Here is a 26,867-nt window from a genome sequence, read left to right as displayed (position 1 = left end):
AGCTGGTAGGAAGGGCAAATTCATGATATAATCACGGGGCACCTGGGGTGGGGGGAGTGGTGGGAAACCCACGAACTGGAGAATAACTCTATCACAGAAGTTCTCCCACAGAAGTAAGAGTTCTGAGTCCCATGTCAGGCTCCCTAGCCTGGCGGTCTGGCAACTGAAGGAGGGGCCTCCAAAGCATTTGCTTTTTTTTTTTTTTTCCCCTGGCCGCCCCACAGCATATGGAGTTCCCAAGTCAGGGATCAGATCTGAACCACAGTTGCAACCTGTCGGTCTTTAACCACAATACTGCATTCTTAACCTACTGTGCTTGGACTGGAGACCAAACTTGTGTCTCAGTGCTCCAGAGATGCCACCAATCCCATTGTGACATGGTGGGAACTCCAAAGCATATGCCTTTGAAGGCCAGTGGAGCTTGACTGCAGGAGCTCCACAGGACTGAAGAAATCAGTCTCTTCTCCTGGAGGTTTCTCATGCACTGGCATCCAGGGAAAAAGCAATGACTCTATGGAAGTCTGGGACAAACCTACTTGCTGGTTTTATAGGGTGTCCTGGGGAGGCAGGGGACAGATGTGGCTCACTGTGGTGACAAGGGCCCTGGTGGCAGAGTTACCAGGGGCTATTCATCAGTGTGAGCTCTCCTGGAGGCCACCATTTTGGCACCAAGACCTGGCCCAACCTAGCAGCCTGTAGGCTCTAATACTGGGACACCTAAGGCCAAACAGCCAACAGGGCTGGAACACAGACCTCACCATCATCAGATAGGCTTCTTAAAGATGTCCTGAGCCCACAGCCACCTTCTGACATGCCCCTTGACACATCCTTGCCCACTAGAGGGTCAAGACCCAGTTCCTCCCATCAGTGGCCCAGCACCGGTTCTTCCAACCAGGAAGCCTGCACAGCCGCTAGATGAGCCTCATCCATCAGGGGGCAGACACCAGAAACGAGAGAGAGATGATCCAGAAGCCAGTGGTACCGAGTCCACAAATTCAAATCAGAACCTACCCTGCCCTAGGAACAGCAGGTCACTGGCCCGTGGGTGATGAGAGAGGAGTGTACCTATGGGACATTAGGACATCCTCTACAGAGGACCACTTCTCCAAGGCTGAGAAACAGAACTCATCTTCCATATACATAAAAATACAAATAGAAATTTAGACAAAATGAGATGGTGGAGGACATCTCAAAGACATCACAGACAAAGGAACAAGATAAAACACCACAAGAATAGCTAAGTGACATGGAGATAGGCAATCTACCCAAGAAAGAGATCAGAGTAATGATTGTAACGATGTTCCAAGAACTTGGGAAATGAATGGAGGGAAAAGAATGGATGCACAGAGCGAGAAGTTAGAAGAAGTTTTTAAACAGAGTTAGAAAATATAAAGAAGAGTCAAAAGGAGTTGAAAAAAAAAACTGAAATGAAAAACACAAGAAAGAATAAGAGCAGAATAAATGAGGCAGAAATAGGGACTGGAGAGCTGGAGGACAGAGTAGTGGAAATCCCTGCCATGGAAGAGAATAAAGAAAAAAGAATGAAAAGTAATGAGAACAATTTAAGAGACCTCTGGAACAATATGAAACATACCAACATTCAAATTATAGGTGTCCCAGAAGAAAGAGAGTGAGAAAGGGCCTGAGAAGATATTTGAAGAGATGATAGCTGAAAACTTCATTAATGTGGGAAGGGAAACAGTCACCCAGGTCCATGAAGTGCAAGGAGTCCCATATGGGATTGATCCAAGGAGGAACACACCAAGACACACAGTAATCAAAGTTTCAAAAATAAAGAGAAAATATTAAAAACAATAAATAATATACAAGGGAGTTCCCTATAACATTATCACTTTTCAGGAGAAACTCTACAGGCCAGAAGGGAGGGGCAGGATATATTTAAGTGATGAAACAGAAAAGCCTACAACCAAGAATACTCTATCCAGCAAGGCTCTCATTCCAATTTGATGGAGAAATCAAAAGCTTTATAAACAAGTGAATACTAAGAGTTTCAGCACCACCAAACAGGTTTTATAAGAAATACTAAAGGAATTTCTCTTTGCATAAATCAAAAGGCCACAGCTAGAAACAATAAAATTATAAATGGGAAAGCTCACCAGTAAAGGCAAACATATAGTAAAGGTAGGAAATGATCCACACACAAATATGGTATCAAAACCAGTAGTAATGGAAGTAGGAGAGTACAAATGCAGGATATTGGAAAAGCATTTGAAATTAAGAGATCAGCAACTTAAAACAACCAACCATGTGTGTGCAGTTCCCAGTGTGGCACAATGGGATTGGTGGTGTCTTAGGAGCAATGGGATGTGAGTTTGATCCCTGGCCCGCACCTGTGGCTTAGGTCACAACTATGGCTTGGACCTGATCCCTGGCCTGGGAATTCCATATGCTGAGGAGTGGCCAAAAATGAAACAAAAAAATCCCCAATCATTTGTGTATATTAACTGCCATACTGAAACCTCATGGTAGCTGTAAACCAAAAATCCATAAGACACACACACACAGGAATCCAAACATAAAACTAAAGATGGTCATCAAACCATAAGAGAACAAAGAGGAAAGCAAGGAAAAAGACCTACAAAAACAAATCCAAAACAATGAACCAAAACAGCAATAACATATATATTGATAATGACTTTAAATGTAATTGGATTAAATGCTCTTGTCTGAATGGATACAAAAACAAGACCCATATATATGCTGTCTACAGGAGACTCATTTCCTATCCAGAGACACATACAGACTGAAAGTAAGGGGACAGAAAAAGGTATTCCATGCAAATGGAAATCAAAAGAAAGCTAGAGTAGGAATGCTTATATCAGACAAAATAGACTTTAAAGACTGTTAAAAGTGACAAAGAAGGATACTACATAATGATCAATCCAAGAAGAACATGTAACAGTTGTAAATATATATGCATCAAACCTAGGAGCAGCTCATTATATAAGTAACACAAATGTTAACAGACATAAAACAGGAAATTGATAGTAACACAGTAATAGTGGGGGGCTTTAACACCCCATTCACATCAGTGGACTGATTATCCAGACAAAAAAATCAATAAGAAAACAGGTCTTAAGTGACACATTAGATGAGATGAACTTAATTGATATTTATAGAATGTTCTATCCAAAATTGGCAGAATACACATTAATGTGCACATGGAAAATTCTCCAGGATAGATCACATGCTGGGACATGAAGCAAGCCTTGATAAAGTTAAGAAAACTGAAATAACACCAAGCATTTCTTCTGACCACAGTGCTATGAGATTAGACATCTACTACTAGTAAAAAAATGCAAAAAAGACAAACACATGGAACCTAAACAGCATGCTACTAAACAATAAGTGGATAATGGAAGAAATCAAAGGAAATCAAATAATACCTAGAGATGAATGAAAATGAAAACATGATGATCCAAACCTATGGAACACAACAAAAGCCATGCTAAGAGAGAATTTTTTAGCAATACAAGGTTACCTCAGGAATCAAGACTCCCAAGTAAACAACCTTACCTTACACTTAAAGCAACTAGAGAAAAGAGAACAAACAGGAGTTCCCGTCGTGGTGCAGTGGTTAGTGAATCTGACTAGGAACCGTGAAGTTGTGGGTTCAATCCCTGGCCTTGCTCAGTGGATTGAGGATCCGGCGTTGTCGTGAGCTGTGGTGCGGGTTGCAGTCGCGGCTCGGATCTGGTATTGCTGTGGCTCTGGCGTAGGCTGGTGGCTACAGCTCCGATTCGACCCCTAGCCTGGGAATCTCCATATGCTGCGGGAGCGGCCCTAGAAAAGGCAAAAAGACGGAAAAAAAAAACAACAAACAAAATCCTCTACGTTTTGCAGAAGGAAACAAATCAGAAAGGTCAGAGCAGAAACAAATGAAAGAGACTAAGAAAATGTCAGAAAAGATCAATGAAACTGAAAGATGATTATTTGAAAAGATAAACAAAATTGATAAAACCTTTAGTTAGACTCAAGAAAAAAAGGGAGACGTCTCATATCCATAAAATTTGAGATGAAAAAGAAGTTATAAGCAACAGCATAAAAATGCAAAGGCCCATAAGAGACTATCACAAGCAACTATATGCCATTCAAATGGACAATCTAGAAGAAATGGACAAATTTTTAGAAAGGTATAGCCTCCCAAAACTGAACCAGGTAGAAATAGAAAATATGAACAGACTGGTAACAAGTACCGAAATTTAATCTGATTAAAAAAACTCCAAACAACAAAAGTCCAGGGCCAGATGGCTTCACAGGTAAATTCTACCAAACATTTAGAGAAGAGTTAACACCCATCCTTCGGAAACTATTCCCCCCAAATCAGAGGAAGGAACAGTTATTCTATAAGGCCACTATCACCCTGATACCAAAACCAAAGATGCTGGGAAAAAAAAAAAAAAAAGAAAAGAAAATGACAGGCCACTATCACTGTTTAACATAGATGCAAAAGAGCCTCAACAAAATACTAGTAAATCAAACCTAACAATATGTTAAAAGGATCATACAGCATGATCAAGTGGAATTCATGCCAGGGATGCAAAGATTTTTTTCAATATCTGCAAATCAACTAATGCGATATACCATATTAGCAAACTAAAGAATAAAAACCATATTATCATCTCAATAGATATAGAAAAAGCTTTTGGTAAGATTCAACATCTGTTTATAATAAAAACTCCAGAAAGTGTGCATACAGATAACATACATCGACATAATAAAGGCCATCTAGGAGATAGCCATGCTTAACAACATACTCAATGGTGAACAGCTGAAAGCATTTCCTCTAAGATTAGGAACAAGACAAGGATACCCACTCTTGCCATTTTTATTCAACATAGTTTTGAAATTCCTAGACACACAATCAGAGAAGAAAAAAGAATCCAAGGTGGGAAAGGAGAAGTCAAATTGTCACTGTTGGCAGATGACATGATAGTATACATAGAAAAACCCTAAAGCTGCTACCAGAAAACTACATCATTGAATTTTGAAAGTTGTAGGATACAAAATTAATATATAGAAATACGTTGCATTTCCATACATGAACAATCAAAGATCAGAAAGAGAAATTAAGGAAACAATACCACTTACCATTGCATCAAAAAGGATAAAATACCCAGGAATAAACCTAGCTAAGGAGTACTATGAAACTATAAGATTTTGATGAAAGAATTGAAGAGGACACAAATAGAAACTGTTCTTGGATTGGAAGAATCAATACTGTCAAAATGACTATACTATCAAAGGCAATCTGTAGATTCAGGGCAGTCCCTATCCCATCAGCAATGGAGTTTTTCACAAAATAGAATGAAAAAAATTTAAGATTTGTGTGGAAACACAAAAGACCCTAAATAGCCAGATCAATCTTGAGAAAGCAAAATGGAGCCTGAGGAATCAGGCTCCCTGGCTTCAGATTATGTTACAAAGCTACAATAATCAAAACAGTATGGTACTGGTGCAAAAACAAATATAGATCAATGGAATAAGATAGAAAGCCTGGAAATATGCACCTATGGTCAATTAATCTATGACAAAGGACGCAAGGATGTACAATGGAGAAAAGACTGTCTCTTTAATAAGTGGTGCTGGGAAAACTGGATAGCTACATGTCAAATAATGAAATTAGAACATTCTCTAACACCCCATACAAAAATAAAATGGATTAGAGGCCTAAATGTAAGACCAGATACTATAAAACCAGAAGAAAACATAGGCAGGACACTCTATAACAGAAACTGCAGCAGTATCTTTTTGGATCTGTCTCTTAGAGCAATAGAGATAAAAATGGGACCTAATTAAACTTAAAAGCTTTTGTACAGCAAAGGAAACCACCAACAGGATGAAAAGTCAGCCCACAGAGTGGGAGAAAATGTTTGCTAATGATGTGATCAACAAGGGATTAATCTCGAAACACAGGCAAATAGCTCATCCAGCTCAATATCAACAAACCCAAACAACCCAAAAAGCTGGCAGAAGATCTAAATAGATATTTGTTTGAAGAAGACATACAGATGGGCAACAGGCACATGAAAGGATGCTCAGGATCATTAATTATTAGAGAAATGAAAATCAAAACTACAATGAGCTATCACCTCACAATGGTCAATCAGAATGGCCATCACCAAAAAAGTCTACAAGTTGTAAATGCGAGAAAGGGTGTGGAGAAAAAGGAACCCTACTAGTCTGTTGGTGGGAATTGGTGCAGCTACTATAGAGAACACTATGGCGGTTCCTTAAAAAAAAAAAACAAAACTGAAAATAGAGCTACCATATGATCCTGCAATCACCAATAACTCCTGGACATATATCCAGAGACTTTCATAATTTGAAAGATACATGCACTGTAATATTCACAGCAGAAGTCTTTACAACAGCCAAGACATAGAAACAACCTAAATGTTTACCTACAGATGAATGGATAAAGAAGATTAATTACAATCAAGTTGGGTTCATTATAGCATCACAAGAGTTAGGTATATTTATACAACAGAATATTACTCAGCCATAAGAAAAATGGAGCAATATCATTTGTAGTAACATGGATGGATCCAGAGATTATCATACTAAGTGATGTTAGCCAGAGAAAGAAAGACAAATATCATTAGATATTGCTTATATGTGGAATCTAAAAAAAAAAAAAAAAAAAGATATAGATGAATGTATATACAAAACAGAAACAGACTCACAGACCCAGAGAACAAACATACCAAGGAGTTAAAGGCAGGGGTGGGGGTGGGGGAAGTATAAATTAGGAGGTTGGAATATCATATTCAGACTACTATATATGATGGATAATCAACAGGTACCTATTGTATAGCACAGGGAACTAGTTTCAGTATTTTTTTTTTTTTTGTCTTTTCTAGGGCCACCCTCATGGCATATGGAGGTTCCCAGGCTAGGGGTCTAATCAGAGCTGTAGCCACTGGCCTACGCCAGAGCCACAGCAACATGGGATCCAAGCTGTGTCTTCGATGTACACCACAGTTCACGGCAACCAGACAGATCCTTAACCCACTGAGCAAGGCCAGGAATCGAACCTGCAACCTCATAGTTCCTAGTCGGATTCGTTAACCACTGAGCCATGACAGGAACTCCAAGTTTCAGTATTTTGTAATAACCTCTAAGGGGAAAGAATCTGAAAAAAAAAAAAAAAAAAACAACCATGTATGTATAACTGAATCACTTTGCTCTCTACCTGAAACTAACACAACATTGTAAGTCAAATATACTTCGGTTAAAAAAAAAACAACTAACCACAATAACTAAAAATTAGCAAACTGAATCCAACAACATAAAAAAAAAAAAAATACACCCAAACCAAGCTGCATTCATTACAGGGTTACAAGGATGGTTCAACAAATGCAAATCAATCAGTGTGATACACCCTATCAGCAAAAGAAAAGATAAAACCCACATGATCATTTCAACAGATGCAGAGAAAGCATTTGATAAAATTTAACATCCATTGATGATAAAAAAAATAAAACTCTTACCTATGTGGGTATAGAGGGAACATGTCTCAATAAATAAAAGCTAATTATGACAAACCTATAGCCAGCATAGTAGTCCATGGTGAAAAGCTGAAAGCCTTCCTGCTCAAACCTGGAACAAGGCAAGGATGCCTTTGTTCAGCACTTCTATTTGACGTAGCTTTGGAAGGCCTAGCCAGAGCAGTCAGACCAGAAAGAGAAACAAATGGTATCCCAATAAGAAGAGAAGAGGTTAAACTGTCATTATGCTCAGATGACAGGAAACCCTAGAGACTCCACACAAAAACTACTAGAATTGATAAATTCAACAAGGTAGCAGAATACAAGATTAACATACAACAATCTGTTGCATTTCTTTATGCTAACAATCAAATACCAGAAAGGGAATGTAAAACAATAAAACAAAACTGATGCCTTTTAAAATTGCACCCCAAAATAAAGTACTTAGGAATAAACCTGTTCAAGGAGGTGAAGGATTTATATGCTGAAAGCTAAAAGACATTGATAAAGGAAAGTGAAGATGATTCAAAGAAATAGAAAGATATCCCATGCTCTTGGACTGCAAGAAATAATACTGTTGAAATAGTCATGCTTCCCAAAGCAGTCTACATATTTAATGCAATTCCTATACAATTACCCATGCATTTTTCACAGAAGTAGAACCAAGAGTCCCCAAATTTATATGGAACCATAAAAGGCTATTAATTTCCAAAGCAATCCTGAGGAAAAAGAACAAAGCTGAAGGCATAACTCTCCCAGACTTCAGACGATAGTATAAAGCTGCATTAATCAAAACAGAGTGGTACTGGCACAAAGGAAGACTTACGGATCAATGGAACAGAATACAGAGCCCAAAAATAAACCCACATACCTCTGGTCAATTAATCTTCAACAAAAGGAGGCAAGAATATATAATGGAGAAAAGACAGTCTCTTTAGCAAGTGGTGTTTGGGAAAGCTGGACAGCCATATGTTAAGTCAATGAAGTTAGAATACACCCTCACGCCATACACAAAAATAAAATGAAAATGGATTAAAGACAAATATAAGACATGACATCATAAAACTCCTAAAGAGAACATAAGCAACATTCTCTGACATAAATAAACTGTACAATTTTTTTTTTAGGTCAGCTTCCCAAGCAATAGAAATAAAAGCAAAAATAAACAAATGGGACCTAATCAAACTGATAAGCCTTTGCACAGCAAAGGAAATCATGAACAAAATGAAAAGTCAACCTGTGGACTGGGGGAACAACAGAGCTACCATATGGTCATGCAATTCCACTCCTGGGCATTTATCCAGCGAAAACCATAATTTGAAATGATACATGCACAGCAGTATTCACAGCAGCACTATTTACAACAGCCAAGACATGGAAGAAACCTAAATGGCTACAGAGATGAATGGATAAAGAAGATGTGGTACATACACTCACAAAGGAATATTACCTAGCCGTAAATAAGAATGAAGCAATGTCATTTGCAGTGACATGGATAGGCCTAGAGATTATCATGCTAAGTGAAGTAAATCAGACAAAGGAAGACAAATAGCATAGGATATCACTTATACGTAGAATATAAATTATGACACAAATGAACCTACATATGAAAGAGAAACAGACTCACAGATACAGAAAACAACTCATGGTTACCAAAGGGGAAAGACGTTGGGGAGGGATAAATTTGGAGTTTGGAATTAGTATATATAAACTGTGATATATACATGATTTTATATATATATCTATCACAGCTTATATATACACATGCATATATCACATGTGTGTATATATATATATTTATATATATAAAATCATGTATATATCACAGTTTATATATATATGAGATAAATGGCAAGGTCCAACCGTTTAGGACAGGGAACTGTATTCAGTATCGTATGATATAATGGAGAAGAATATGAAAAAGAATACATATATAACTGAATTACTTTGCTATGTAGCAGAAACTAACACAACATTGTAAATTATAATAAAAAAATTGAGAGACCAAATAGACCAGGAAGTCAAATCAACTGTTCATTTAAGAATCATATAGAAGAGATTTTACATGATAAATAGTCCATATTCCCATAATACAAAACTTCTGTTAAATGAAGGTAGTCCTGAAAATTGAAATCAACTGTATTCTAAAACAAAATATTTTTTTTGTCTTTTGTGGGCTGCACCCGCAGTATAAGGAAGTTCCCAGGCTAGGGGTTGAGTTGGAGCTGCAGCTGCCAGCGTGTGCCACAGCCACAGCAATGCAGGATCCGAGCCTTGTCTGTGACCTACACCACAGCTCACGGCAACGCTGGGTCCTTAACCCAATGAGTGAGGCCAGGGATTGAACCCCGTCCTCATGGATACCAGCTGGGTTCATTATTGCAGAGCCACCACGGGAACTCCCTGTGTTCTAAAATTTTTTTTTTTTTTTTTTGTCTTTTTGCCATTTCTTGGGCTGCTCCCACAGCATATGGAGGTTCCCAGGCTAGGGGGTCTAATTGGAGCTGTAGCCACCGGCCTACACCAGAGCCACAGAACCGTGGGATCTGAGCCGTGTCTGCAACCCACACCACAGCTCACAGCAACGCCGGATCCTTAAGCCACTGAGCAAGGCCAGGGATCGAACCCGCAACCTCATGGTTCCTAGTTGGATTGTTAACCACTGCACCATGACGGGAACTCCCTGTTCTAAAATTTCTATGGGAATTATTTTGAAATCTGAATGTATTTTTCCATAAAACCATGGTAATAGGATTATTAGATTCTTAAGTCAACCCACAAAAGCTTCATGATGAATTTGAAAATGTACATTTCCTTTCAACGAGTCGGGTACAAAGTACATTCACCAGCATCTTGAGTTCGTTCTCACACCACCACTGGAAGCTACGTGGGGCACCTGTTGTGATCTCACTCCCTGTTATAGCTGAGAAGACGGAGGGGGCTGCACAGGATCAAGTGCTGTATCTCAGACAGGACTGGGGAAGAGTTCAGGGCATGTGTGCTGGGACCTGGCACGGCTTTGGGCTCTGTGTACCCCCATCACTTCAACAGCTGCGGGCAAAGAACCAGGGGTGGAATGCGCGCTCTCTGAGTATCAATCACCAGGGGCATCTGTTGGAAGAAGAGAGCCCCAGCCTCTTCTCTGGAGATGCTAATTCAGGCCAGATTATTGTAAATAATCACCCCAGGTCAGGCACATTGGGATTCAGAATGAGGACTTAAGCCTAAATGTTATTGTTATTAATATTATTATTATTTTATGTCTTTTGTCTTTTTAGGGCCACACCTGCAGCATATGAAGGTTCACAGGCTAGGGGTCCAATTGGAGCTGTTGCTGCCGGCCTACACCACAGCCGAAGCAACGCCAGATCCGAGCCTCGTCTGCGACCTACATATATATACCACAGCTCATGGCAACACCGGATCCTTAACCCGAGGCCAGGGATCGAACCCACAACCTCATGGTTCCTAGTTGGATTCGTTTCCACTGCGCCACAGCAGGAACTCCATTATTTTTTTATTTTTAATGATTTTTATTTTTTCTCTTAGAGCTGGCTTACAGTGTACTGACAGTTTTCTACTGTACAGCAAAGTGACCCCGTCACAGATACACATATACAGTCTTTTCCTCCATCAGAAGTGACTAGATATAGTTCCTAGTGCTATACAGCAGGATCTCATTGTTAAGCCTGAACTTTAATCTCAGCCAGCATGAGCAAGCTGCTAATGACCTTGAACAGGTCATTTAATAGCTGTACTTCTCAGTTTTTTTCTTGTATAGAATAGAAATAACAGGAGTTCCCATCAGGGCTCAGTGGTTAACAAATCCAACTAGGAACCATGAGGTTGCTAGTTCCATCCCTGGCCTCGCTCAGTGGGTTAAGGATCCGGCGTTGCCATGAGCTGTGGTGTAGGTTGCAGACACATCTTGGATCTGGCGTTGCTGTGGCTGTGGTGTAGGCTGGAGGCTACAGCTCGGATTGGACCCCTAGCCTGGGAACCTCCACATGCTGTGGGTGTGGTCCTAGAAAAGACAGAAAGACAAAAATAAATAAAGAAAGAAAGAATAGAAATAACATCCCAGTGCATCTGCAAATATTGAATGTAAGCTGCAACGCGGGGCCTGGCACACGTATACTTTCTCTCTGGATCCGTTTTAGGCAACGCAGGATCTACTACTACACACAAACATCAACTCTTCTGTGGCGGTGGGTCAAGCTCTGGGCTCAGAGGCCAAAGGAAACAAATAAAGCGAGGTCTGTGGTCAAACCTCGTTTCTGGTTGGTCCTGAAGGCGGTTTTCCTGAAGCTTGGGGAGGTCAGGGTATCATTTTTTTTTTTTTTGGTCTTTTTGCTATTTCTTGGGCCGCTCCTGCGGCATATGGAGGTTCCCAGGCTAGGGGTTGAATTGGAGCTGCAGCCACCGGCCTACACCAGAGCCACAGCAATGCGGGATCCGAGCTGCGTCTGCAACCTACACCACAGCTCACGGCAATGCTGGATCGTTAACCCACTGAGCAAGGGCAGGGAACCGAACCCCCAACCTCATGGTTCCTAGTCGGATTCGTTAACCACTGCGCCACGACGGGACCTCCGTCAGGCTATCATCTTAACAAGCTCTTTTCCTCCCTTTGCAGGAGGACACCGAGGTCATCTACAGTAGGCCCAGTCCCCTGTCAAATTCGGGTGACACCCGTGGGATGAGCAGTCCCTTTCTCCATCAAGCAGAAGCCACAGATGGAGGGAACAGCCAGCCCACCACAGGCTTGTTTTTGGCACCACCATCCCCTCCCTTGGAAGAGTAGGGAAGAAGCCTGCCATTCCTCAGGAAGGAAAGAAAAAGCTGGATTCTCAAGGGGAAAATAAAGATCTGCTCTAAAGAGAAGGGCTTTGGAGTTCCCTTTGTGGCGCAGCAGAAACAAATCTGACTAGGAACCATGAGGTTGTGGGTTCCATCCCTGGCGTCGCTCAGTGGGTTAAGGATCTGGCACTGCCGTGAGCTGTGGTGTAAGTTGAAGATGCGGCTTAGATCTGGTGTTGCCGTGGCTGTGCCTGCAGCGTAGGCAGGCAGTTGTAGCTCCAATTAGATAGACTCCTAGCCTGGGAACCTCCTTATGCCACGGGTGCGGCCCTAAAAAAAAGACAAAAGACAAAAAAAATAAAATTAAGGGCTTTGTAGGAAGCCAGCTTCTGCTCAGGTCAGGCCATCCCCCCCAGCCGCCCTGCAGCTGATCGTAAAAAGTGTAACAACTCACAATCACTCAGACTTTTCCTTGACAAACTCTTCTGAACACACTTTAATACTCATCACACTCTTAAAAGAGAGGGAATAATTTACAAATGAGGGAACTGAGGTGCAGAGAGATTAGGTAACCCAGGCAGTAAATGTGGAGCTAGGGTACAGATCCAGGCTCCCTGGTCTCATTCTCTCTCTCTCTCTTTTTTTTTTTTTTTTTTATCTTTTTAGGGCCGCACCCATGGCATATGGGAATTCCCAGGTTAGGGAGTGAATCAGAGCTACAGCCGCCAGCCTAAGTCACAGCCACAGCAACTCCAGATCTGAACCGAATCTGACCTACACCACAGCTCATGGCAATGCAGGATCCTTAACCTCCTGAGTGAGGCCAGGGACTGAACCCTAATCCTCACGGATACGAGTCGGATTCGTTGCTGCTGCACCACCATGGGAACTCCTCCCTGGCCTTGTTCTTGGCCGGTGACTGAAAGGGTCTGGGGGTTGTCGTGTGACAACTAGAAATAATTCACTTGGACACTGCCTCTCTGTTCACAGGTGGGGACCATGGGGAAGGTGTCAGGGATTCTCTGAAGTGCTATCAATGTCCACAGCAAAAAAGTGAAGGTTCCCATCTCACCCAGCTCATACACATTCATAAGCTAATACATGGATGCCCCCATCTGAACCATTCACCAAAACAGCAAGCAAAAATCATGAGGAATCTTGGCTTGCCTATACTGAAAAGTAGCAACATCTTGCTATCTATGTTGTCTTTTTTTTTTTTTTTTTTTTTTTTTGGTCTTTTTTAGGGCCACACTGGCAGCATATGGACCTTCCAAGGCTAGGGAACGTCCATATGCTACCAGGGAATCAAAGCTGTAGCTGCCGACCTATACCACAGCCACAGCAACGTGGGATCCTAGCTGCATCTGTGATCTATCCCACAGCTCACGGCAACGCCAGATCCTTTAACCCACTGAGTGAGGCCGGGATGGAACCCGAGTCCTCATGGACATTAGTCGGGTTCGTTACCGCTGAGCCTGTTGGGAACTCCTAATGTTGTCTTTTGACCTGAGCCTAGACGTCAACCACAGAGGAAGCAGAAGAAGCCAAGCCACAGGAGAGAGGGTAACCACCACTTCTGAGTCCTCGCTGTGGGCCAGAAACAGACTATGTGCTGTAATGCATTATCTCATCAGAAAATTCCTTATGCAAGCAAATAAACCCTTCACTTGCCAGAAGAAAGAAATGTAGAGGCAAAAGACCGAATTCCAGTCATGGAATAACCACTAACCAGCTTTGCCAACTTGTCTAAGTCATTTCATTTCTTTGAGTGTTTTCTCAGTTGCAAAACAAGGGAACTGGAAAGAAACTCATTGAACGGTTGGACTTGGATTTGACTGCTGGCCCCCCCACATGTTAGCGCTGGTCTCTGGGCAAGCCATTCAGAATTCATCTGTCCACTAGGTAGTGGCAAGATCCCAGACCAAGAGAAGGTGATAGTCTTTTGTGCACGTCTAAGTACAAAACACATGGCAGCCAACACCTAGTAGCACCTACTGTGTGCCAGATCCTGGAGTGAATGCTTTTCATAGATCAAGTCATTTAATGCACATGATAACCCATAAAAAGCCATTTTATAGACAGTGAAACAAAGGCACACAGATGTTACGTAAGTTGTCCAGGGTCACACAGCTAAGAAGTAGTGAAACAGATTTGAAATTCTCATGTTTACTTCGAATAAACAATTACCCAGAAATTAGGGAGTTCCCATTGTGCCTCAGTGGAAATGAATCTGACTAGTATCCATGAGGATGCAGGTTCGCTCCCTGGCCTTGCTCTGTTGGTGAAGGATCTGGCATTGCTGTGAGCTGTGGTGCAGGTCACAGATGTGGCTCGGATCCCACGTTGCTGTGGCTGTGGTATAGGCCAGCAGCTACAGCTCTGATTTGACCCCTAGCCTGGGAACCTCCATATGCTGAGGGTGCATACCTAAAGACACCAAAAACAAAAAAACACCCAAAACAAAAAGCCCACAAACAAACAAAAAACCCAGCCAGAAAATAGTATGGAAATTCGTGTCCTCAAAAGTGGTTACCTCTCATTGCTGTTGGTGGTGTAAGGTGACAGCCTGGTTCTACCATGAAGATATAAGTAATGTGGACAGGGATGCCTGACAATTGCAGAACAGGCACCGCAGATGAGATCCCATCTGAAAGGTCCATTTACTAAGGCACTCAACTAACTTCTAGAGCGTTTCCTTAAGGATGTTTATATCTCATGAGAGAAGAAAGATCAAGGAGAAACTGCTTTCATGTCACTTTGACAGGTTTTAAACCTTTCTCTATCCTGACAAAATAACGTATATGATGATTTTCAAGACACATTCAAGACAAAATTCAGTTTTCCCTTCTGTTTTGCCCTGTGGCCCACGAACTGTTACTTCTCAAATATCTTCATTTACTTCTGTTTTCTTCTCCTTATACAAATGCACCAGCTCTTGTAATTCTGCCCTCCCAGTATCCTTTCTCTTCCTACCAATCACTTTTTGACCATCCCATCAAACGAGGCACCCAGAGTTCACTGGCTGAGCTCCGAGTGAGATGGACCCGTTTCCCCACCAGTGTGCAGGGTTTCCTTCCCCAGACGCCCGCTGAGGAAAGGGATTCCCTCTTAGCTCCTGTCTGTCAAGATGGAACCATGGGGTCCAGGGACAGGCTGTTGCTGGCCTGGCTGGTGAGTAAAGGACAGGGTTTCTGATGCCGACTCCAGCCCTGCTTTGATGGCACTGCACCTGCTCCTGCCCAAGGATACTACGAAAGGAATCAGATGCATGTGGTTAAGAGACTCTCATGCGGCGTTATAATGTAGGTCAGAGGCGTGCCGGACCATGAAATCTCATTTTCCCGGAGACCATGTACGATGCTCTTGAAACTGGGAGGAACTGTCATAACCATGATGCTTTTATTCCCCTCGTACCCAGCTGGTCTCTGTTCCAAGAAAGTGGTGACCTCTGTCTCTTTAGTCTTTGATGCTGTCAGTGGATCCCCCACGCCTGTTTTGTTTCAAAGTTTCTAACATGTATTCTTGGAGGAAGGATTGATATGCTCTAATTATAAAGAAAAGAAACGATGAGCCAGAATAAAGGTTCCATGTAACCACGGAGCCTATGTGGTCCTCACAGCACAGAGGTAATTTGGAGGATGTGCTTGATTTATTTTCTGATTGGCTGACTCCAGCCCAGCCCACTGCCTCCTTGGCAGGCTGCTAAGCACAGGTATAAATTGACATAAGCAGACATCAATCAGTTTTATTATGGGGCTGGCTGGCTCCATGTCCCATATTAGTCAGGCCAGAGAAGCAAGTGGAGAGGGGTTCCTGTCTGGGGGACTCAAAAGACACCGGCATAGGTTTTGTCGAGGCTGGAGAGTCAGAGAAGCTAGATGCAACACCAGATTTCCTTCCATAGGATAAACTGATGGCCTGCCTTTAGCGCACATTTAAATCCTGTTCATATTCGTCGTGTCCCTGGGCAGAGTGTGGCGTCAGCACACAGACACCTTGCAGTCAACATCCGCAAAGGGAGACACAGAATGTGGGTGGGGAGGGAGGAAGATCACAGAGGAGGAAGTGAGGGGAGTAAAAAGGAAAGAAAATAGACGTGAGGGCTTAGGGGGAAAGAGGAGGAAAGGACAGGAAGAAAGACGAAGAGGGAGGAAGGCATGAAAGGAGGAGGCAGGGAGGTTCCCGTGCGGCTCAGTGGTTAACGAACCTGACTAGGATCCATGAGGATGTGGGCTCAATACCTGGTCTCGCTCCGTGGGTTAAGGATCTGGCATTGCTGTGAACTGTGGAATAGGTTTTAGATGTGGCTTGGATCCTGAGTTGCTGTGGCTGTGGTGTAGGCCGGCAGCTGCAGCTCCAATTTGACCCCTAGCCTGGGAACTTCCATATGCTGCAGGTGTGGCCCTAAAAATTAAAAAAACAAAACAAAACAAAACAAAAAAAAAAACAGAGAACAGGAAAGAAGGAAGAAGATAAACAGGAGCAAAGAATCTGACCAGGAAGAGGCAGGATCTGGATGGATGATGAGAAAAGGAAGGAGAGAAAGGGAGAAAGGAGAGAAATGCAGCAAGGACAGCTAAGGGCCCTCAAGGAAGCCCCAAGAAGGGGTATGAACTCAAGGGCGCCCCTGGTGGTCACGACACCTATGTTCTTGGCCCTTCTGTTTCACTACTATGTGCCTGCCATGTTTAGTACTTCATTAGTTCGTGTTTCATTCTCAAGACAGTCCAGACATATACCATGTCCTGATCTACACTACAAGCTCTTTGAGAGCAAGGTCCTTAGATTTCTATTGTGCCCTGGTCACTCCCTGTTTTGCCTGGTCCCAAGACAGTGATGGCTCTCTGAAAAGCCAGGACTTAGCTGGCCAGACACTGGATCCCTGGTAACCTTGTCAATTTCTCCTGCTGCGAACAAGCAACTTCCTTTCTACTTTTCAGGCAGCCAAATGGAAGTCTTATCCCTATGCTTCCAATGACATGTTTTCCAGAGGCGCTGTGATATCTAGCAAACGCATTCATGATGGTCTAAGCAACAGAAAACTCATTCATTCATTAACATACTGTGACAGGTGGCTGTGTACCAGCATATACATAATATTACAGATTATTCAGGAGTTCCTGTTGTGGCGCAGTGGAAACAAACCTGACTAGTATCCATGATGATGTGGGTTCCATCCCTGGCCTCGCTTAGTGGGTGAAGGATCTGGCATTGCCATGGGCTGCAGTTGCAGACGCGGCTCGGATCTGCTGTGGCTGTGGCTGTGGCTGAGGCTGGCAGCTACAGCTCTGATTTGACCCCCTAGCCTGGGAACCTCCATAGGCCATGGGTGTGGCCCTAAACAAACAAACAAACAGAAAAGATTATTCAGGTGGGCTGTCTTACAGACACTGCTAGGGGACATTTCCTTTGCCCTTCCTGCCTAGCTGTCATCTGGAAAAGGATGCTCTCCAATTAAGGCTGATTTGAATCGCCTGAGAGGTAGGCTTTTAGCACAAAAGTACAAATGGTCTGCCTGTCTGGTGGGAAATGTCCACACGTCCTGAATTCCTAAGCCCATTCCTAAATATGGTGTCCTGCCAAAGACGGTGGTTCTGTCTGAATCCTCCCGCATCTGGGGCCACATCACATCAAGTCTGGTTTCAGAATCAAATCTTCCACTGGCTGGGTCTTGCTTGGGAAGAGGCTGCAGGTGTGTAGAGGGGGGAGCCAGTCACACTTGGAGAACTGGGTCTCAATCTTGTAGAGAATACATACACGGGGGGCGGGGGGAGCCGAAGACTCCCTCCTCTTGACTCTGCGCTGGGAAATATTCACCTGCTGATGCTCAGCTCAAAAGTGAGTTCTTGGCTGCTTAGCAGCCATGAGTGAGCTTGAAGGGCTCTGGGCTACCTGAGAGAGTTCAGGTATTGATCAGAAACCAATTGTAAGATAGTGTTGTCTGTCTGGAAGAGCTTAACTTGCCTGTGCCCAGGGCAGGAATTCTGACTCAGCAAAGGTTCGGGAAGCCAACCCCCATGTGCCCCCCACCCCAGCCTGCCCTGTCTTCCACTGAATGCATCTTTCTGACTTGGTCATGCGTTTCTGACACAAGCCAGCTGAGTGAATGAACGTGAATGGTTTAGGAGAGGCTGAGAGGGAAAACATAGGCAAGCATCATCACCAGAGCAGGAATACTATTTAACTGGAGAATGGCCTTTTGGGGGCTACACAGTTTTAGGGAGCCACGTGCAATTTACCTGTCAGCCTAATTTATTTATTTATTTATTTTTTTTACTTTTTTATCTTTTTGCCTTTTTCTAGGGCCACACCCGTGGCATATGGAGGTTCCCAGGCTAGGGGTCTAATCGGAGCTATAGCTGCTGGCCTACACCACAGCCACAGCAACACGGGATCCGAGCAGCATCTTCAACCTACACCACACCTCACGGCAACGCCGGATCCTTAACCCACTGAGCGAGGCCAGGGATTGAACCTGCATCCTCAGGATGCTAGTCAGATTCGTTTCTGCTGAGCCGCAAAGGGAGCTCCTCTGATCATTCCTCTTCCCATGTGTGGCCTTTGGGGAAATCTCAAGACCAAAGCTCTGTTACACGCTGCACGAAGCCTGTTTTCCTTGTTGCCCATCAGCGCTGGGGAAGGCTAATCTCAGTGTCCTCTTACAACAGGTGTAACGGTGACACTGTCCGATCTCAAGGAAACTGCATTGGGCTAAGGAGAATTTTTCAAAAGCGTCTCACCCGAGTCAGAAAACCTGTGTTCAGAGACCAGGCAGAATCCCCTTAGCGCAACATTCACCAACACTCTGTGGGGGCCCCTGTGACCCTCGGTTCGTCCCGATGAACCAGGGCAGGGGCCCCTGAGCCGCCGCGCAGGACAGCCTCAGCGGCAGGGGGCTGGTGGCAGCTCAGGATTATGAGCCTTCTGGCAGCTGATGCGGGGACAAGGCCCTGGTGGATACTTAGAGGGCAAACCGCGCATTATTTTGTTTTCTGCTTAAAGCCCCGAGGATGTGGAATTCCAGGATATAGCAATCATGTGCTCTCTGGATTAAAAAGTCTAAATATCCTCTCAGCCTCGCAGGGATAGAAAGAATACGGGGTCCAATCCTTGGCACCCAGGAGTTTTAGTCAGAGTATTTTTTCAATGTATTTTTCACCTCAGGCCTGAGGCAAGAATTTGACAGCCCCACTGAGCATTTCATCCAGGAGGCAGAGGGCTGTCGGGGGGAGACCCCGTGTCTCTCCTCTGTGAGGGAAATGCTTTCTTCATTCGCTTCCAGAAGCAAGGTTAGGGAGTTCCTGTCGTGGCGCAGCAGAAACAATCCGACTAGGAACCATGAGGTTGTGGGTTCGATCCCTGGCCTCGCTCAGTGAGTTAAGGATCTGGTGTTGCCATGAGCTGTGGTGTAGGTCGCAGATGTGGCTCGGATCTGGTGTTGCTGTGGTGGTGTAGGCCAGCAGCTGTAGCTCTGATTCGACCCCTAGCCTGGGAACCTCCATATGCCCTGGTGCAGCCCTAAAAAGCAACAAAACAAAACAAAACAAAAAAACCAACCAGACAAAACCAAAGCAAGGTTATCTGTCCAAGATGAAACTGAATTCCCCTTAACCAAGCCCCTTCTAGAAAGGCCCATCCTGTGACGGCCAGGGACCAGGTGCAGCAATTTTCTCCTTGGGGAGGAAGATCACACAGGAGCAGCTCACCGGAGCAGGTGGATGATGGACCTTGTCCTGAGGCTAAGAAGGGAATAGCAGAATCACATCCCTGCCTCCCAGCTGATTCTGCCTGGACACACACACACACACACACACTCACACACACGCGCGACACCCACGGGCATACACCTTCCACAGCTGCACCGCTCATCGACCTGCACTGATGAGGCAGAGGAGACAAGAGCCTCAGTTCTTAGATGCATAACAAGCGGATTCCTTGGCCATTTCAGCTCATCCTGCAACAGCCACTGCTGCTCCACAAAGGCCTCCCGCCTGGGATTTCCAGACAGGGAGGGAAAGAAATGTCACCCATACACGGGAAGGATAAAAGCCACAATAGGAACGACCTCTTGAGGGCTTAGTCCATGCCAAGTACACGGGCGCACGCAACATTTCACTTCATCCTCCAGGCAAAGGTGGTGATTTTAGAAAGACTGATCCCGGAGAAGGAAACAAACCAAAAACCAAACAAAGAAGCCCCGCAAAACCGTTTCTTTTGTTCCCCCTACATCGTCCTGCTCCTCCTCCTCATTTCATCGGAATTAAGAGGAGCCTCGTCTGTCACCCCTCTCCCAGATCCACGTGGGCAGGGACCACCACGGGGAGGGCAGCGATTCTCCTGGCTGGCTCTGGTCTACCCTGTCGCCAGCCACAGGTGAGTAAGATGGCACAGATCCAAATGACTGGAAAATACTTGTTCCAGATGCTTTCTCTCCAAGGAGAAGTAAGCATAAGAGCCACGACGAGAAAGGTTCAAGGGGTTGTGGGATCATGAACTGATAGATTAATCCGAATCTAAATCAGACGGCACAGTACTGTCATCAATGCTGACCACGGAAGACTCGGAATGGCTCGTGTGTGTACTCGGCTCTGGCGGGCCTGGTCCCGCACACCCCGCGTGCTCTGCTCAGCTCAGGGAACAGGGGCTCATTCCCAGACGCTCAGCGAGCTGCTCAGTGACGGGTCTAGCCACCCTGTCCCCTTCCAGGGCTTCCCGAGGCAGTTGTGGTTAATGCCATCACTGCTTTTTTGCTTTTTAGGGCTGCACCCTCGGCATATGGAAGTTCCCAGGCTAGGGGTCCAATTGGAGCTGCAGCTGCCAGCCTTCACCACAGCCACAGCCACAGCCACGCCGGATCTGAGCAGCATCTGCGACCTATTCCACAGTTCCCGGGCAATGCTGGATCCTTAACCCACTGAGAGAGGGCGGGGGTCGAACCCTCATCCTCATGGATGCTAGTCGGGTTCATTACCACTGAGCCATGACGGGAACTCCCTGCCATCACTGTTTCGACAGGCCCCTCTCACTGTTCTCTGGGTTTTGATACATAAATGGCAGTGGGCTAGGAGTTTTTCTGCAGAGGAGAAAAACTAGCCTCAGAGAAATGAGGAGGGAACGCCCTGGCTCTGGGTGTAACCCTCGAGAGGCACAGCCGAGAGGCACTTCTGTAGTTTTTTTTTTTTTTTTTTTTTCCATTTAGAGAATGGAAAACCACCCTTATATAGTTTTCTAGAGAGCCATATCAGATCTTCATGTTATTTGAGTTGATTTTTCCTCTATTGTGTGGAGTCCTTGCCGTGGAATTCTGTGAGACTGTGGTCTAAGGATAATGCCCCGTTAGCCCCTGTGACCTCATTTCTCCCTTGTCTGGAGGAACTTTCAGGCCAACCTGCACCTTTAAATCCCTAGCATGCTTTCCAGAGTAATTTCACATCTGCTCAAAGTCATTGTCATTTTCGGTAACTGCCTTTCTTTCTACAAAGACAAAAAGCAAGCCAAGAGAAGACAACCACCCGCCCCACACTGAGTTCTTGCGAAGAAGTACAGACAAACCTCCCCGTGCTATTATTATAATATCCCTACTGCAACTCACGCATGGTCCACCAGCAGCCAGCAATCAACAGCCTGAATCTTCCCCACGCATGTCGGCTGGAGAAAAAGGACTTACCTTGGAGTCCAGCTGCTGCATGTACGACCAGAGATATTCTATGTTGGCTCCGAAAGGGTGGACGTGAAGAAACGTGGATATGATGCCTGAATTAAAAAGACCAAACACTGGACATTACTGAGAGGCAAATAAAAGTCTCAGGCAAGTAAAAGTCTCAGGCAAATAATATCATCCGACCCTGATGACAGTTTTGTCAAGCTGAGCCATGGTCTTGCCGTTTCTGATGGCACTCGGCAAGCTCCCAGTAACTGCCCATTTTGGAGACAGTAATGATAACGCGGCAAACAGAGCACTGTCTCTTAGAATGATAGTAGTTAGAAAAGCTAGACTCTGAGAAAATATATAGACGAATAAAGGTATAAACAAAGACTCCTGGAAGCATTTCCACTACCAATGTGATGCTTGATTTACCAATGTAAACTTACAGTCACCGGAAGAAGGAAAGGATCCCTTCTCTTTTTCTCGGTGGACTCTGCAGTATGGAAATGGCTCCTACAGCCGTGTCAGTGATCACACTGCCTCAGATTTCCCTGATAATTACAGCTGCTAGTCGTGGAAAGTATTTAATCCATGGTTGCCCTGCCTGCCACTGAAGGAACCAGGAATCCTCTGCTATTTCGCCCTGGCTGTGGCTGCTGTTTAAAGGGAGCCGGCCCGCTCCCTCCTTCTCATGGCTGTAATTTACAAGATCATTTTAAAAGACCCTGGAATGGATGGTTTGGCTGGAGTCTGATTATAAATCAGAAGGCTTTTCCATCGTGAAATTCAACTGTCAACATTGTCCTGACAAATGAAAACGCTGGATGCTGGTGTCAGGGCTGAAGTAGGAGCATTACCCTCCTACCCTCTCTACTTTTATATCTAAAATCAAGATAGTGAAAATGAGGACTCCGTAGGTGGGATGCACCTGTTAAGAAACTATGTTCAGATGGACATTTTTCGGTTCTCTTTGAAACGGGCTTTGGGATGAATCAAACTGGAGGATAAACCCTCTCACTCCGTTTACGGTGACGCTTTGATGCTTGGAAGCCAAAGGTCAAAGGGAAAACCTGTGCTTCCAAGCACAGGACAAGCCGGGGCTGAGCACACCGACTGCACTAGGTCATCCTGTGAATTGCAGGGTGGCCTTGGATTGACCCGGATAGGGTCTCACGGCCCCCTATCGCCTGTGTGGCACTTCCGATGCTCTGGATGAGTGTCTTTTTTTTAAAGGAAAGTTCTCAGTTTATCCTTAGGCTGAAAACAGAGAAGCAAAGCGTTTAGACAAGTACCCCCAAGACCTGTCCTCAGAACAGGCTTTTATGCGGTTTTTCTTGGTGGACCGTGAAATGAGGAAGACAGAAACAATTCGTTACATTTCTCCATAAAGCTCAAACCTCAGTTTTCAGAGACTGACCTTTTCCCTGAATTATAAAGAACTACTGTGTCATCCTGAGATTATGTTCTTTTCCGTTGTTGTTAAAATGTCCTTCTATGAAATAATGGTGACGCTAGACAGTAACAATGGCAGGTTTAATTACTTTAAGTAGCAAATAGCCTTTTTAATACACTTATTTAAGTGCATTTATTTTGTCCCCCCCCCACTACCATTTTTTTAGTTTATGTTTGTTTGCTTGTTTGTTTATTTTTCGCTGCCTGAGACATATAGAGCTCCTGGGGAGCCCAGGGATCAGATTCTAAGCCCAAGCTACCACAATGCCGGATCTTTAACCCGCTGTGCCAGGCAGGGGATTGAACCTGTGTCCCAGCGCTCCCAAGATGCCGGTGATCCCTTTGAGCCACAGTGGGAACTCCTCTTAGTTTATGTTTTAACTGTGTGGGACCTGGCAACTACTTCCCTGGGTCTGAAATCCTCGACTCTGGTGAGGTGGCACTCTAAGTGAATTCTGTTACCTGTAAGAGTTATGAATAGAAGCTCAAGAAGGACTGATTTTAAAAATACATTAGGAGTTCCCGTCGTGCTCAGTGGTTAACGAATCCGACTGGGAACCATGAGGTTGTGGGTTCAATCCCTGGCCTTGCTCAATGGGTTAAGGATCTGGTGTTGCCGTGAGCTGTGGTGTAGGTCAAAGACGTGGCTTGGATCCTGCATTGCTGTGGCTGCGGCGTAGGCCGGTGGCTACAGCTCCTATTAGACCCCTAGCCTGGGAACCTCCATATGCCTCGGGTGTGGCCCTAGAAAAGGCAAAAAGACCAAAAAAAAAAAAAAAATCAGAAGTATTTAAAAACACTTGCATCTGCATTTCTTAAGCGGGAGAGAGGGGGCAGAATTCTGAAGGGGAATTGCTTCTGCGGCAGGAGGATGTGTGGGACTTTGCCTGCTGTCAACAAGTGGTCTTATGGCCACTGCTTTCCACCGAGAGCCTCCAGCAAATGGTGAGCAGACCCCTGGCCCCAGGAGGAGGAGGAGGGCAGAGAAGGGAGAAGAAGTTACTGCCGTTGGGCTGGCTCTGTGAGGAGGTGCAGGTGTTCCTAGGGAGAAGCTTTTCCTTCTCCTCCTAAATCGGAGGCTCTCAGGGATGAGGCGCCTTGAGAGAGCGACTCGTAGAGACTGGGGGTTGGGGGACCCTCAAGAGGGAGAAGCCCGTTCCTTTTCCCTGGCTGGACACCCGCTTAGGCAGCAGACTGACTGACCTGGCTCTGCACGAGCTGAGCACACGTGAGGTGGCAGGGCTGAGACGGGAGTGGTGTGGCACTGCAGCCTTTGGGTGACAGGAATGTGTGAGTGTCCCGTGGGGCCAGGGGGCACTGTAGAAGGTAGATGGGCTTGAGCAGTCTTAGAGGTATCCCCAGAGCTCCCGCAAGTACAGAAAAACAACACTTTCCCTTTAAGAGCCGCACAGGACAAAGAACCATCAACATCTCCAGGGTGACCCACAGCCTTGGGAGTGAGCCTACACCACAGCCACGCAACTCGGGATCCGAGCCGCGTCTGCGACCTACCCCACAGCTCACAGCAACGCCGCATCCTTAACTCACTGAGTGAGGCCAGGGATGGAACCTGTGTCCTCATGGATACTAGTCGGATTCATTACTGATGAGCCACATCGGAAACTCCTCAGTATACTTGTTTAAAATTTCTACAGTTCTCTTACCGACAAATGAGGATAAATAAGAACCTTAAAAATTTCTACCAGCACTAACCAAAGATGGAATAATACTCTTACAAAAATCAGGTAGCTTTGAGGAATTATTTATCAGTGATTCCTGCCCTTACAGCTCATCCTGTTATGGATTCAGGACAGAGGAACTTGGACAATCTGGGCATGGAAACCTTTTTTTACTTTTGCTATTTTAGGGCCGCCCCTGCACCATATGGAGGTTCCTAGGCTAAGGGTGGAATTGGAGCTGTAGCCACTGGCCTACACCACAGCTCACAGCAACACCGGACCCTTAAGCCACTGAGTGAGGCCAGGGATGGAACCTACATCCTCATGGATCCTAGGTGGGTTCATTAACTGCTGAGCCTCAAAGGGAACTCCTAAGCAGGGAAACTTTTTACTGAAACTCTTCTGCTCATTAAACTAAGGGGAAAATGCTCATGTGATTTCTCTGTATCTTTCTAAAATCAGATTAGAAATACTGATCCAGACATGAACATTTTTCCCAAGGAGAGTATTTAGAACCATCTCAGTGATAGCTGATATTAACAAGTCATTAGCTTTTTTTTTTTTTTTTTTTTTTTTTTTTTTTTTTTTTTTTTTTGTCTTTTGTTGTTGTTGCTATTTCTTGGGCCGCTCCCGCGGCATATGGAGGTTCCCAGGCTAGGGGTCGAATCGGAGCTGTAGCCACCGGCCTACGCCAGAGCCACAGCAACGCGGGATCCGAGCCGCGTCTGCGACCTACACCACAGCTCACGGCAACGCTGGATCGTTAACCCACTGAGCAAGGGCAGGGACCGAACCCGCAACCTCATGGTTCCTAGTCGGATTCGTTAACCACTGCGCCACGATGGGAACTCCTCATTAGCTTTTTTAATTAAAGTTTAGCAATTGCTGCTAGATACATGTGGGGCCAAAGGTGATAGTTAAATAAAGATTTCCCAAGCCTTTTCTATGGATGGCAACCAAATCATTCAGAATTGCTAGAGATACAGCAGAAATGGGAAGCATCAGTTATCACCCTTCCAAGTACTGCCTGACTCCTCTCCGCTCCCCCTTGCCTCTGCCCATATCTCAGTAGCATCACAGAAAGAGCAGTCATGCCATCTGAGGAACTGGAGTTTCTGGGCCCTGGTTCTGGGTCAGATTCATTCTGGGGAAGCTTCCCAAATAGGATGGTTCAGAGGAGGATGGGGGTGGGGACAATGGGGGAGGAACTGCATCTCCTAGGCCAAGAGTTGCCAACTAAACTCAGCTACAACAAAAGCCTCTTGTAGCTCCCTTAAAGGCACTGGGATGCGTCCTGAGAATGGAAGTAAGAGGACAGGGGTAACGCAAAATCTAATGGAAAATGCTACCAGCCCAGAAATGGAAACTATTTATGGTCCTCTGGAAGAGACCTAAAGGCTTGGTCAGAGGAACATTAGGAACAGAGGGTGGAGAATTTAGCCAGTGCTCCAAAGAATGGACTCAGCCACTGGTACTGGCTCATTCCATGCAGGGAGCAAGGTCTCCATGTTTAAGGCTGGATTTCCCAACAGTGGAAAATATGACTGTAAATGGCCAATTTATGAAAATAAAGGAGCAGACTCTCAGTACTCATGGAGTTTTTTTGGCACACCTCAGGGCCTTACATCCTACTTTAGAAAGATACAAAGCCCGCTCTGTACAACCAGTGGCAAACCCCTCCTTGGGAAGGCCCATTTGGACAAGCACATAAAGGCATTTCGAGCTTTTCCCACTGAAATCATCTAGTTTCTTCTCATTTTTAGATCTCACCAAGACCAA

The 26,867-nt window shown here is 44.8% G+C and overlaps 1 protein-coding gene across 14 annotated transcripts in view; it reads right to left on the bottom strand.

Moving 5' to 3' along the window:
• ENOX1 (ecto-NOX disulfide-thiol exchanger 1) overlaps window positions 1–26,867 on the bottom strand; it is a 660,000-nt gene that overhangs the window by 2,515 nt on the left and 630,618 nt on the right. For all 14 annotated transcript variants that reach the window (XM_021065349.1, XM_021065348.1, XM_021065354.1 and 11 more), the window contains one exon: window positions 21,979–22,064. In XM_021065349.1, the coding sequence (XP_020921008.1) occupies window positions 21,979–22,064 (86 nt within the window). The remainder of the gene's footprint in view (window positions 1–21,978; window positions 22,065–26,867) is intronic.

The sequence above is a fragment of the Sus scrofa genome, chromosome 11 (genome assembly GCF_000003025.6).
Source record: "Sus scrofa isolate TJ Tabasco breed Duroc chromosome 11, Sscrofa11.1, whole genome shotgun sequence".
In the NCBI taxonomy this organism is placed as follows: domain Eukaryota; kingdom Metazoa; phylum Chordata; class Mammalia; order Artiodactyla; family Suidae; genus Sus; species Sus scrofa.
This window is presented reverse-complemented; position numbering and strand designations above follow the sequence as displayed.